This window comes from Lemur catta, chromosome 1 (assembly GCF_020740605.2).
Source record: "Lemur catta isolate mLemCat1 chromosome 1, mLemCat1.pri, whole genome shotgun sequence".
In the NCBI taxonomy this organism is placed as follows: domain Eukaryota; kingdom Metazoa; phylum Chordata; class Mammalia; order Primates; family Lemuridae; genus Lemur; species Lemur catta.
The window spans coordinates 88,914,163-88,927,830 of NC_059128.1; the positions used below are offsets into that span (position 1 = coordinate 88,914,163).

Sequence of the window (13,668 nt, forward strand, 5' to 3'; positions counted from 1 at the left end):
TTCTACCACACTGTGAAGACACAGAGAAAAACATATGATCATTTTACAGATAATCGAAACAGGCCTCAGTGTCTCAGCACACAGAAGCTCCCCCAGAGTCACAGTCAGCCTCTGCCGTGGGACAGTTAGGATTGGCGTAGACCCCTGCCAGCCGTAAGCCAGGCGATGTGCTTACACATCACATTCTCACTGTCACCTGCAATCCAGTTCCCTCGTCTAGCATGCCAGCGTGCCAGTCAGGCCCACGTCCAGGGTAAACCAGGGCTGGTTTTCAGTATCCTTGTTCTTCCTGAGATTTCTGGGTGAACAAAGAGCATTGACGACCCGTTGTAAGTGTTCTTTGCTTTACTGAAAGGTTTGGGCAGATATCTTGAGTCTCCTCTTCCCCTCGCTAACACCTCAGCAAGCCTCCAGACCAGCAGACTAAATGCATCCTCTCTCCGCACCATCCCTACTCCAGCCCCCAGGTTCCCTGGCTCTTTCCCCCCCCCCTTTTTAAAACAGCTGTATTAAGATATAATTCCTGTAACATATAATTCAGCTATTTAAAGTGTACAATGCAGTGATTTTTTTTTTTTTACTACATTCACAGAGTTGTACAACCATCACCACAGTCAGTGATAGAACATTTTCATCATATCCCAAAAGGAATCCCATACCCTTAGCAGCTACTCCCCTTTCCCCACGCCCCGCCCTGTAGCCCCAGGGACCCACTCATCTACATTCTGTCTCTGTACATTTGCTATTCCAGATATTTCATGTAAATGTCAACATGGATTTTTTTGTGTGTGTGTGATTGGCTTCTTTCATTTAAAATAAGGGTTTCAAAGTTCATCCATGTTGCAGCATGTGTCAGTATTTTGTTCCTTTTTATGGCCAAATAATATTCCATTTTATGGACTTGCCACATTTTGTTTACCCGTTCACTGGTTCATGGACATTTGGATTGTTTCTACCTTTTGGATACTATGAATGATGCCGCTATAAACATTTGTACAGGTTTTTGTGTGAATGTATATTTGTATTTCTCTTAGGTATATACCAAGGAATGAAATTGCTGGACCATAGGATAAACTCTGTGTAACATTTTGAGGAACTACCAAACTATTTTCCAAACTAGCTGTACCATTTTATTAGGTTGGTGCAAAAGTAATTGCGGTTTCGGACCATGAATTCTAAATCATCATATTAATATATTCCCACCAGCAATCTATGAGGATTCTAATTCCTCTACTTCCTCCCCAACACTTGTTACTGTCTTTGATTATAGCCATCCTAGCGTATGTGAGGTAGTATCTCGTTATGGTTTTAATTTGCATTTCCCTAATGACTAACAATTTTGACCACTTTCTCATGTGCTTATTGGATTTTTGTATATCTTCTTTGAAAAAAATGAATATTCAGGTCCTTTGCCCCCTTTTTAAGTGGGCTATTTATCTTTTTATTATTGAGTTAAAGAATTCCTTATATATTCTGGATATGAGTTCTTTGTCAGATACATGATTTGTAAATATTCTGTCATTCTGTGGGTTGTCTTTTCACTTGCTTGATGGTATCATTTGAAGGATAGAGGTTTACATTTTGAAGAAGTCTCATTTATTATATCTGTTCTTTTGTCACTTGTGCTTTTGCTGGTGTAGCTAAGACGGCTTTGTCTAACCCAAGGTCACAAACGTTTACTCCTATGTTTTAAGAGTTTTATAGTTTTAGATCTTCCATTTGGGTCCATGATCCACTTTGAGTTAACTTCTGTGTTTGGTCTAAGGAAGGGGTCTCACTTCCCTCTTTTGCTTGTGGATGTCTAGTTGTCCCAGCACCATTGTTAAAGGCTGTTCTTTCCCCCTTGAAGCATCTAGGCACCCTTGTTGAAAATCAATTCTCTATAAATGTGAGAGTTTATTTCTGGACTCTCAATTCTATTCCATTGATTTATATGTTTATCCTGATGCCAGTTCAACCCTTCTTGATAATGGTAGCCTCATCTTATATTTGAATGGAAAAGATAGGGCAGGAATGGGCAATCTAGACTTTCCTCTTTCCCTGATTTGACCAGCTATTGGATTCTTTAGATCCCTCCCCAAGCTTTCAGCCACACTGTATTTCTCCTCTGTTCATCTTTATGATGCATCCTCTTGTCGGTTTCATTAGGAGATGATATTCAAATAGTCCTGCCTGGCACATTAGTTTTCTGCTAGCAATGCCCCAACCTCATTCTAACTCAGTTGCTTGGCTCTGATGGGCTTTCTCAGATGTATAGAATTAAACATTTGGGCTGTGAAAAGATGCTCTGGTTTCTGAAACTCTCTAGCTGATTAAGTTCAGGATAAGCTTAGTGCACTGTTATAAAAGATTTAAAGATCTTTCCAAAAGGCTGTGCAAGCAATTCCAACAGGTAGTTCTCCCAGGTGGGCTGGGATACAGGCTTTCAAAGCCTATTCTTGCCCTCCCTGGGCCTTTCCTTCCTGGCAGGCATCTGCAGTGCTGTTTCACGGGCATGGGATTTGTTGATATTGGCAGAAACATCCGTGGATAAATGGAGGACAGGCAAGAGATCTGCCCAAAGAGGTGGGACCCTAGACAGGACCACTTATCATCATTTCAAGTTGTTACACCAAAGAATACAAAGCCTACGTGACATCTAGAATTCACAGTAACCATCCTGTAACTGTTGCCATTTTTCTGTTGTGAATCGTGTGCAGCATAAGCTCATTTTCAGATGATAGTGCCTAGAGCTGACACTATGAACTGTATCACAATTTAAGCCAATTTTAATTTGGACGTTAAAAAATCTGTACACAGTAGCCGCCCTTCATTAAGAGCTTCTATTAAAGGCCCTGCCCATGCAAAGGGGGCAGGGAAGTGAACGCATCGGAAGGCAAGAGTTGCGAGGACAGGTTCTGGATTCAGTCTGCGTGAACGCAGGTCCTCCTCAGTGATCTTGGATAAGTTATTTAATCTACCTACGCCTCAGTTTCCTCATATTTAAGATGATGATGAGAATAGCACCACCTTCTAGAATTGTCACAAGGTGGAAATCCCCTGTAAAGGACTTAACACAGGCGAGTGTTGGCAAACTTTTTCTATAAAGAGCCAGACAGTAAACCTTTTAGGCTTTGTGACACACCATAGGCCTTGTGGGCTCTGCCACCACCACTCAGCTCTGCTGTTGTAGCTAGAAAGCAGCCGTAGACAATCTGCAAACAGATGGGTGTGGCCATGTTCCAATAGTGCTGCATTTTTAAAAAACAGGTGGCCTCTGGGTTTGGGCCGCAGGCTGTCATTTGTCCACCCCTGGCTTAGCACAGGGCCTGGCACGTAGTGGATTTTTTATAAACGTCAGTCATTCTCCCAGCCTGCTGACTGCCCCTTGACGCCGGTTCCCTTGCTCACGTGCTCCGTGTTTTTTACAGAATGTCGAGGTCCTGGCCAGCCGGAGCCACACTTCAGAGCAAAGCCAGGTGGGGGCTGAAATGCGTGTGAAGCTTCTGCAGGAGGAGAATGAGAAGCTGCAGGGAAGGATTGGAGAGCTGGAGCGCAGAGTCGCTCAGCTTCAGAGGCAGATTGATGACATGAAAGGCGACGAAGCCAAAGCGAAGGAAACGCTCAAGAAGTACGAGGTAAGTAGCCTCCCTGGGCCCAAGCCCGAGTCTGGCAGCTGCAGATCCTTATTTCCTGTGTAAATGGTTTCAGAAGTGGGGAAGGGATTTCTTACCAGGATTTAGTAGGAAGGGTCGAGGCAATAGTGAATATATCCCCTGTGCAAGCCATTGCTTTTGTTCCTCTGGGACGGGTATGAGTGGGAGGGGGACAGGGACAAAGAGTCAGGTGGGAAACATAGCCCCACTCGCCCTGGTGTCAGGCCCCTTCAGTCTTCTGAGCAGAGGCCTCCAAACACCTGAAAAGGGTTTCACACCATCGTTAGCCCGATTCTCACTCGAGGCTGTTTATTCTTTTTTAACACATAGGTGATGTTTTTGAAGTTACACAGGTTTTCACAAACCAATTATCTGGTTAGCTAGACCTTTAGAAGTGAGAAGCTGTTAGCGAGAGATGCACACCGATGGATGGATGGCGGTAACAAAGGGTGGCTGATGACAAAAGAGGGGACAATCATGGTCATTGTCTTAGACCATCTTCTGCTCTAACACAAGTCCACAGACTGGGTAATTTGTAAACAGTAGAAATTTATTTCTCACGGTTCTGGAAGCTGGGACATCTAATAGCATGGTGCTGGCATCTGGCAAGGGCGTTCTTGCTGTGTCATAACGTGAAAGGCGTCACATGGTGAAAGGGCAAGAGAGGGAAAGAGGACAGGGACTGACCAAGGGGACTGAACTCATCCTTTAAAAGGAACCCATTCCCTCCATGATGGCATCAATCCATTCATGAGGACAGAGCCTCTCAGCCTAACCACCTCTTAAAGGTCCCACCTTTTAATCCTGTTAAATGGTGATTAAGTTTCCAATACGTGGTTTTTGGGGGACACATAAAAACCATAGCAGTCACCCATCAGAATCACCTGGATGCCTTTCGCAAAACTGTACGTGCCTGGGTCCATTCAATACCTGCTGTTTCCAGATCTCCCAGGGTAAGGCTGAGTATTTGCATTTTTAAAAAATCACCCCAGGTATCTGGATATTCACACCTAAGAACTGAAACGGCAGGCAGGCACAGGCATCCAAAACATGGCTGTTGCGTTGGCCCATGACAGGTACGTTGTGACCACAGCCACTGCCGTGTCTGTGGATGTCTTCTGTGTTTATTTCATTCCACCCAGTTAGTTGTTTTCAAGGTGCGGCACACATCTAAGTGCACACTGACCCAGTGTTTTGTCGTAGGGAGAAATACGACAATTAGAAGAGGCCCTCGTGCATGCCAGAAAGGAAGGAAAAGAAGCTGCATCAGCCAGAAGGGCCCTGGAGAGCGAACTGGAGGATGCTCAGGTAACTCCGAGGGCTGTTGTCATTACTCCCTCATAAAGGAAACCCAGAGAAGCAAAATTGGAGGAGCATGCAGAAACTGTCATTGGTCCTCTCTTCCCAGGTAGCTCCCTTTCACCTATAATAACCACCCTGGGGTTCAAACTGTCCATTTAGACTGTGATTCTCAACTAAGGGACATTTGGTAATGTCTGAAGACATTTTTGGTTGTCACGCTAGGGAGGTGCTACTGGCAGGCAGCCGGTGGAGGCCAGGGATGCTGCCAAAAATCCTACAAAGCACAGGACAGCCCCACAACAGACTCGTGTGGCCACGGATGTCAGGAGTGCCAAGGTTGAGAAACCTTGACGTTGAAGAGCCTGACAGCTTTCCAAAGATAAAAATATGAATTGTGTGGAAGGCCGGCAGGATTGGTCTCCAAGGCAGTGTGGAGGCGGCTTTCTGGCAGAAGCCAATTTCCCTTCTCCTCTGGGCAAATGCACCCCGTAGAGAGCAGTCCTTCAAGGTGGCTGTGAGAAGGGGCAGGAGGAAGTCGATCCTTGAAACTGGATAGCTATCTCTATTCAAAATCAGTAGGTTCTTAGAAAATTAGATTTTCCCATTTGAAGGTTACAAAGATTATGTGAAGTACATTCTAAAGAAAAGCCTGCACTGAAGTTCTAAACTGACTTTGCCCAGTGTGATCCAGGTGTGTCCTTCCTGCTGTTGGCTCTCAGGTTCTAAAGAACCAGCACCCAAGCACCCCCCAGGCGAGTTTCTGAGGAGGTAAAAAGCCAGCGTTTCTGCCAGTTGTCTATGAGGAAGGTTGTTAAAGTTTCATTAGGGACCCCCTTGGAGGAGGATAGGTGGGGGAGGCACATTAAAAGCATTGAGCTGAGTGAGGATGCAGATCTGTGAATATCTCAGTGCAGCTTCCCTTAAAGGTACAGGGCTTCATCTCCTGGGGTGTAGGGGACAGGAAGGAGTCACCCAGGTCAGCCACAACTCAGGCACTCTCATCCCAAAATCAGAGAGGCCTACGTCTTCTCCCTGGCTTTGGAAGGAAATTGTTTTTGTTTATAGTAAAGTCCTGATTTTTTCTGAGTTCTGTGTCTGACTGCCTTCCCTTAGATTTTTTTTTTTTTTTACTTTCTTTGTTTTTCTTTCTTTAACTCTAGATCTTTGTTACAGAATCTTGTTGGGTTGTTTGGGTGCAGATGGCAATTTCCCCATGCTGTTATTGAAGGCTTGGGGTGGCTACTGTTACCTAACCCAGCTGCCAAAGTGTCGGGTTTAAATTTGTGAGCTGGTTGGGGGCAGAAAGAGAGGAAAGACATCGGTACTCTACAGGGACAAACATCTGCATCTTCGTGTCATGTCCACACCAAACACAGGGTGCAGCTATGAGAGTCTCCCAGAACTTTTTCTTTGGTCAAACAGGAACTTTTCGCACATATGGAAGTAGTTCCCCGGCTGGGAATCTGCAGCTCATGGTTAATTCAGCATATAGAACAGATGATGGCCTTGAGGCTAAAAGATCTTACTGTAATCCCCACCCACCCCGCCTCCCGGTCTCTAGCCGTGCTTTGGAAATGCTCCCCAACGGGTTACTTTGGTTGAGCCTGTTTTCCCAGTGGTGTGGAGCAGGGGAGGATGCCTCATGGGGTGTGTGGCCGTGCTAGCCACCGGCAATGCAGTTTCCCCATCTTTACCTGAATTATCTGGTCTCAAAAGGAGTGCCAGGAAGAGTGCTCCATCACTCTAAAATACTGTGCTTTCTCTAACACTGGGAACCAGAGAGTCAGCTCCTTGTGTCTGGTCTCTTTCCGCATGCCTGCCGACCTTCAAGCTGGCAACCCGCAGGGAACTCAGCCCTGGAGGAGGAGGAAAAAGTAACTGGTATTTTTCTCACACCAAACATTATACATTTCAAAATCTTTGTGCCTGTAGCAATCTGTTGACTCTTCATATATGATAAATATATTTCTTTACGTAGTAGCTGAAGACCAAGGTGAACTTACATCTGATTTACTGTGACTCAGTCAGAGTGGCCGAGGGTCATGAAGACCCCTTTCTTGGTGTGCAGACCCCAGACTTGGTTCAGGACCCTGCTGCCCTCTGTGCCCACTTGAACTGCGTTCAGGGCACAGACATCTACAATTGCGTTTACAAGCGCCTTGTGCAGATGGGGAGGTGAAGAAGGCTTTTCTGGAGAAGCCACAGTTCTTTCCTTCGGGCAGGGATAATGGTACACATTCTCCATGTCTTCACCTCCCGCCCTATTGGATTTTTGTGTATGGGGACAACAAAGGAAAAAGCCCCAGTGTCTCCACCCTTGCAGCCCACAGGTATGGTGTGGCAAGGGCTCTGAGAAGAACAGCTTCCTTTTGGTCAAGCTCCTCATGCCTCGAAACCGGTAGACTCACGTGTACCTTGGTTATTGTTAATCTGGGCTAACTGGGCCTTATTCAGTCATATACTAAAAGGTCAAAACTTAGGATATATTGGAATTATCTGGGGAACTTTCAAATGGAAATTTGTGAACCCCGTGCTAAGAAAAATTGTGACTGTATCAGAAAGAGCTAGAATCTATAATACATTTTAAGTAATGGGCACCCCACCCTTGCATGGTGATTCTGATATAAGAAGTCTTCAGATCACTTTAGGGACTAGGTAAAACCACTAAGTTTTTAACATATACCTCATAGTGAATATACAGATAGATAGAAAATCTATTCCTTGCCTTTATAGATCTTACTACCTTGCAATAGAGGCACGCATACAAGAATATTTTAGGAATAATTTAGCAAAACCCTTCTTCCAGACAATGCATGTTTGGGGGAATGGGGGGTGTTGGCAGACCCTGGGTGCAGAGCGGTGAGTCTGTGGCGTCTCCAGTAGCACAGGAGGAGAGGAGCCGACAGCCCTGCCTGAGCAGAGTGAAGCAGAAATGCACGAGCCGTGTGCAGGTTGAATGGAGTTGAAGCTAGCTTGGCTGTGGGCCTGGAGCTTTTGGGATTGGGGTCCCAGAGGAGGAGAAAAGAGAGACAGGGGCACCTGTAGGGGCAGGAGGCTGAGTTGGATCCTGAAGGTTCTGCAGGAAGCCATTGCTGGCCCTCTGTTGTTTTCACAAATTTACGTTTTTGAGATACACATTCAGAGTTTTCTCTCCTACAAGGGAACCATTCCTCACCGGTGCCATAACTCTTTCTTCTTACCCTTTGCCCCCAACGCCACTAAATAAACCATAAACCGAAGCCCCAGGGTTTGCCCCTGCGTCTGGTGTATGCCCAGCTGTGGCTGTCGTGGGGCCCATGCCTGCTAATTGCCCCCACATTGAACTGTTGATTACCTTCCTTTTGCCACTTTTTCCCCAAGAGCTGTTGTCGACCTTGGTTCCCTACAGCCATGAACTCTAGCAGCCCGGCCCTGTTGGCTGCTTCTCAAAGCACTGCCAGCCCAGCGGAGCCCAGGGGCCGGAAGGCTACCACGGGTGGTTTCTCGGCCCCACGTCATGTGGTTGGCAGCCCAGAGCTGTTCCATGCTCTGCAAACCAGGAGAGCCCGAAGTGATTTGGAGTGTTTTCAAGATCCTGAGTTACTGCATGTGACAGCTGCTTGTAAATGTTAAGCACTGTACAAATACCAACCATTGTTCTCATGCAGCCTCGGTAGGGACACAAGACCTGGTAGGTCCTCGGTAGTTCCTGTATTAACTCACACTCTGCCCTCAGCACCTGCTGGCATTTTCCAGGTGATCCAGTCTCTGTTTGGGTCATGTTGCTCTCTTCTGAGCTGTGCCCCTTCCTGTTGGCCCCCCACTGATGGCTTAACACTTGGCCATTTAAAGAAGCCACTGTAACCTTCCTAAGATCTTTTAGGATTTTGTTTTGGAATCGCATGTTGTTTATATAAAGGACAGATGTCTGGGTGACTGTGTGAGATGAGAGCCTCAGGGGAAACAGGGTACCCAAGAAGGGTTGTATTTTATTATGCAATAGGCACCAGTATTAGGTGCTGATTCATTAAAAAACCACCCTGATGAAATTTTTCTCACTAGTGTCTCTTCCATTTAACGTCTTCTATTCATTCAGTTCATCAACCTGTGGTTTCCAAGTTCCTTTTTGTCTGTGTTTGAGTCCAACTCATGGATTCTGTTGATTGCAACTCCCTCTCCCAAGTGAACCTTTGTCCTGTGTTTTCTTTCCTCTGATATCACAGGATGTAAACTGCCAAGTAGCTTTAGGTTGGTCTAATGTATAACTGTACCTCAATTTTCAAGCACGAACATTCAGATTTTCAGACACTATCCTGAATTCACGCCACCAGCAGCCTTGCCCACGTGTTTCTGTAACACATCCTCTGTCCCCTTCTGCCTGTGGATGTTTTTGGTTACGTGAGCTTTTCTTTTCAGTCCCTGAATTTCAGAACCAACAATGTCCTTATGTCTCTGTCATGGCTTTATTTTGATCTTTTTCCTTATCATGGCTGTGACAGATCTGGTTGCTCTGTGAGGTGGCCAAGAAATCCCCGCTGTCCCCCATCCCTGTGGCTACCTGGCAGGTAGGTGACTGCCCTGTCCTTTCCCGGCCCTTGCAGAGGAACCTGATTCGGACCACCCAGGAGCAGAAGCAGTTGTCGGAGAGGATGAAAGATGAGACTGAGCAGAAGGAGCAGCTGAGAAGGCTGAAGAACGAGATGGAGAGCGAGCGGTGGCACCTGGACAAGACCATCGAGAAACTGCAGAAGGAGGTGAGAGAGCTGGAGGAGGAGGGGAAGGTGCAGGACCCGGCCCCCTTGAGGGTCTGGTGAAAACCAGGGAAGCTGCACTTAGGTCCAAGCACAAATGTGTCAGGGATTTGCAGACCCCTTGAAGTGGCTCTTTAGACTTGATGAGAATCCCAGATACAGAGAAACTGGTCTAGAAAAAGTAAATGTCAATATCCTCTGGAGTCTGGGCACCATGTCACCTCCTAACAATTAGCAGAAGAAGCCCGATGAGTAAGTGCAAACTTAACCATGTCCCCTGACTCAGAATCTACGTCTCTCTGTGGAGTCTATGCGTTCGCATCAATTTATCGTCCAGGAGTGCGTGAGGCAGTTTCAAGGCCCAGTCATTGCTGTTCCTCTGCTCTTCTCTGCCCAAAATACCCAGAAGGGGAAAGGCACAGGGCTAGTGGGTTCCCTGTATCTTGGGAGCTGACATGAGTGGCTCATTTTCTGACACCTATTATGGGTCAGGCACTTTACTAGCTACTTTTGTTTCTCACTAGAATTCCATCTGTATGTATTGTTTTAGTTCTGACGACAACCCTGTAAAGTAGATGTGATTTCAGTTATTTCCAATGAGGACAATGCTGAGGCCCAGAGAGGTTAAGGACGTGCCCCTGTTGTATACTGGCAAGTAGCAAAGCAGGGTCATCACGCCAGGACCCCGGCTCCAAAGGATATGCCTGCTCCCTCCTCCACGCCGCCTCCAAGTCAGAGGGGACCAAACCTGCCCAGCCCAGGACCAGGTGCTCGGCAGTCTTTGAGGGGGCTGTGGAAGGCTGGAGAAGAGGAGCTGCGTTCCATGTTGAAGGGGAACCCGAACTCAGCTCTGTGGTCTCAGATGGAGCATGGCAGGGTGGGCTCACTTCCCTGTCACTTCTTCCAGATGGCCGACATTGTTGAAGCCTCCCGCACATCCACGCTGGAGCTGCAGAACCAGCTGGATGAGTACAAGGAGAAAAATCGCAGGGAGCTTGCGGAAATGCAAAGGCAGTTGAAGGAGAAAACCCTAGAGGCAGAAAAGTCCCGACTGACAGCCGTGAAAATGCAGGAGGAGGTAATGCCCGGCCAGATAAGTCCCTCCTCTGTCCTTCATTCACAGCGTCCTTCCAGCTGGCTTGGAAGGGACCTGAGGGAGTCTGTAAGACAGCTTTTGTGTGTGATCCTTTCCTTTTAACCCTCAGGAGAGTTACCGGGGCAAATGACATTCTAAGACACAAAGGACCCACCGACTCTAAGGTGAAATGGACACAGTTTTAACTTGACCATTTTCTTGATTAATCGAAAATTTTCTGCCTAAAAATGTTTAGCAGCCATTCAGGGAGCAGCAGTGATGTGCCCAGCGGCATCCGAGTGATTTATCTGATTTCGTGTTTTAATTTAATCCTAGACCAAGGATTATAGGAACTGACTGTTTTGTTTTGTTTTTTTTGCCATTTATTTTTGAAAATGCAGACGTTTATTAGAGTGGGAGTGGTGGGTAAGAGTTTCAGAACAAAGAAATCCTCAGGAATTTATGAGGACTGAAACTATTAAAACATATTCTTGGTTTTATATTTAAGAATACTAGAGCAAAGAAACCCAAATGTTAGCTGCCTTTAGTTGTGACCTCTAAAGAACTGAGAAAAATAAAGGGACTGTTTTTGATTGTTTTAATGAAAAGCTGGAGGCTCTAAAATGCAAGTATAGTGTATGCTGATTTCGAGCTACAGCCTCTGGGCAGCCGGGTGATTTTGAATGTTGTCCCAGTTTTCTGAGCATCTGTTTCTACCTTTTTAAAAACACACAAAATATTAGTGACTTTAATTAAACAAGGTAACATGTGAGACTGTCGCAGAGGGTCTTGTACATCCTGGACACTTAATAAATGTCAGTTTCCCTTTCTTTAATTTTAAGGCTTATTGTTTTCATGTACAGTGCCAAGAGCACTAAGATTCCACAGGAAAACAAGTTTTTCTTTAAAAAACAAACTTTTAATTTCTTTGATGATCAAAGAAAAGTCGCCCGTGAGTCAGTGCTGAAACTGTAAAAGAACAATGGCTATTTATTACAGACCTCTGGAACACTTCTGAAGGGACACAGATAAGAGACCCCCTCTGGCTCAGGGTCGTACGATACAGGGCTCCAAGTAAGAACTGAAATTAGCACACTAACGTTACGGTTCTCTTTGGCATTAAAAAAAAATCATGTCCATTTCTACAGCAGAGGCAAAATCTGAAAATAATTCAAATATTTGCCGGAACACCAACAAACACCTGGTCTGTTTTGATTTCAAAAGGTCAGTGTGCCAGTGACCCCTGCATACTACTTCCCGCTGCCTTTTGTTTCATGAGTTTTATGCTAGAATATTTGGGTTGGAAGGAAGCTTAGAGGTCCTCTAGTTAGATGAGGAACTGAGGTCCATAGTGATTAGATAAGGCCAGATGGAGACCAGTATTTTTAAAAAAGACTAATAATTCAAAAAAAGGATTCTGTACAATGAAAATAAAGATAGCCCTTCCTAGATTTTCTCAGTGGTATAGCCCTGTGAGATACTGTTTCCATTTGAACAACAGACTTGTACGCCTCATCGTGTTGAAAGGAAACTACAGTGAGATACCACCCTTGATTCAGATGCTGAAGTCATGGAATTATTTAAAACAAAAGTGAATTGACATGCCAAGTTCACTCTGCATCCTTAAAAAACTCAAGCTCAGCTCTTCAACTGCCCCCCCAGCCTGTGTTTTGGTTGAGCTGAGTTAAAGCTCTCAGTTAAAAAAAAAAAAAAAAAAAAAAAAAACAAACTACCAGGGTCCATTCTAAGTCCTGTGGCATTTTTACTTATTCTGCCTCTGCTGAAGATAACCTTTAGAGAATTGAGAGTTTGAGTTCATCGTTCTTCAGTTTATTTTCTAAATCCTGCATAGCAAAGGGTGGTTTTAACTACTTGGAAAGTAGCACTAGTAGGTTCAAAAGTTGTTTGCTTATTTTTGATTCAGGAGAAGTTGTTCTCAGACACTGTACTAGTTAATCCTCTTCTGCATGTCCTTACCGAGTACTCTCAGTGTGGCAGAGCCCTTGCTAGGTGCTGGGAGGGACCTGCTGGGCATCGGAAGGTGGAGCTATACTGAGCAGTGGGGTGAGGGGCAGCTGGGTGTGGGGAGAGACATGTGAGGTGTTGGGAAGGGTGACAAGAAGGAAATGCAGACCGTCCATTTGCCTGTCATGCTTTCTGGCTCTCAAACCCACTTTTTAAAAAAAGTTTGGAGTTTCACCTCATTTGATTCTCATACTAGCTTTAGAAGGTTGGTTTTATAATTATCCCAATGTTGTAAATGAGGAAACCGTGTCATGGAGAGAGTTAATGCTCTGGAGCATAGCACATCTTCTGTATTCAGAGGATGCCCCAGCGTCCTCTTTCCATGGGATGATTTTCACTCCCTGCTTTCATGCCAGTTTCTCCCATGGTGACCACTCAAACCAGACGAGAGTCTTCATCTCCTGTCACCTTCAAGGCTAGGCTGTTCTCGTAGAAATGTCAGGTGTTCCCGACAGCCTCCAAGAGAAGAACACGTTGCCTGGAAGTTTCCCACTGGTCTTCCTTAAACGAGCCTCACCTGTTGGGGCTTCCCCAACTCGTCTGTGGCAAACACCCCAAAAGGGTGGTATTCTGTAATGCAGTTTGACACTCACTTTCATATACTCCCTGAAGGAAATAAACCCGTGGTGTATTCTGTTCCTAGGACTGCTGGGCCATCTCCAGGAGGGTAGGACACTGGGAACAAAACAGACAGCCTTGGGCTTAACCAGATCAGTCCACACAGGTGTTTTAGGAGTACAGAGGTGGCTAGTCTCCCTGGGGAGATTCCAGGGGGCTTGTAAACACAGGCTGGCCCTTGTGCATCGAGCGGTTTTGTCAGGTGCACTTTCTTCAAAGCTGTTAGTTCAGTGCCACCTTGTGGATGACAGAAGAAAAACACTGTAAATGTTGATAGCTGCGG

General features: G+C 45.7%; 1 protein-coding gene across 1 annotated transcript in view; it reads left to right on the forward strand.

Annotated features, from left to right (window-relative positions):
- The window catches only part of CGNL1 (cingulin like 1), a 159,221-nt gene that overhangs the window by 124,617 nt on the left and 20,936 nt on the right, over positions 1-13,668 (forward strand). The window contains exons 9-12 of the mRNA XM_045530064.1: positions 3,411-3,617; positions 4,839-4,943; positions 9,518-9,670; positions 10,575-10,745. Coding sequence (XP_045386020.1) covers positions 3,411-3,617; positions 4,839-4,943; positions 9,518-9,670; positions 10,575-10,745 — 636 coding nt within the window. The remainder of the gene's footprint in view (positions 1-3,410; positions 3,618-4,838; positions 4,944-9,517; positions 9,671-10,574; positions 10,746-13,668) is intronic.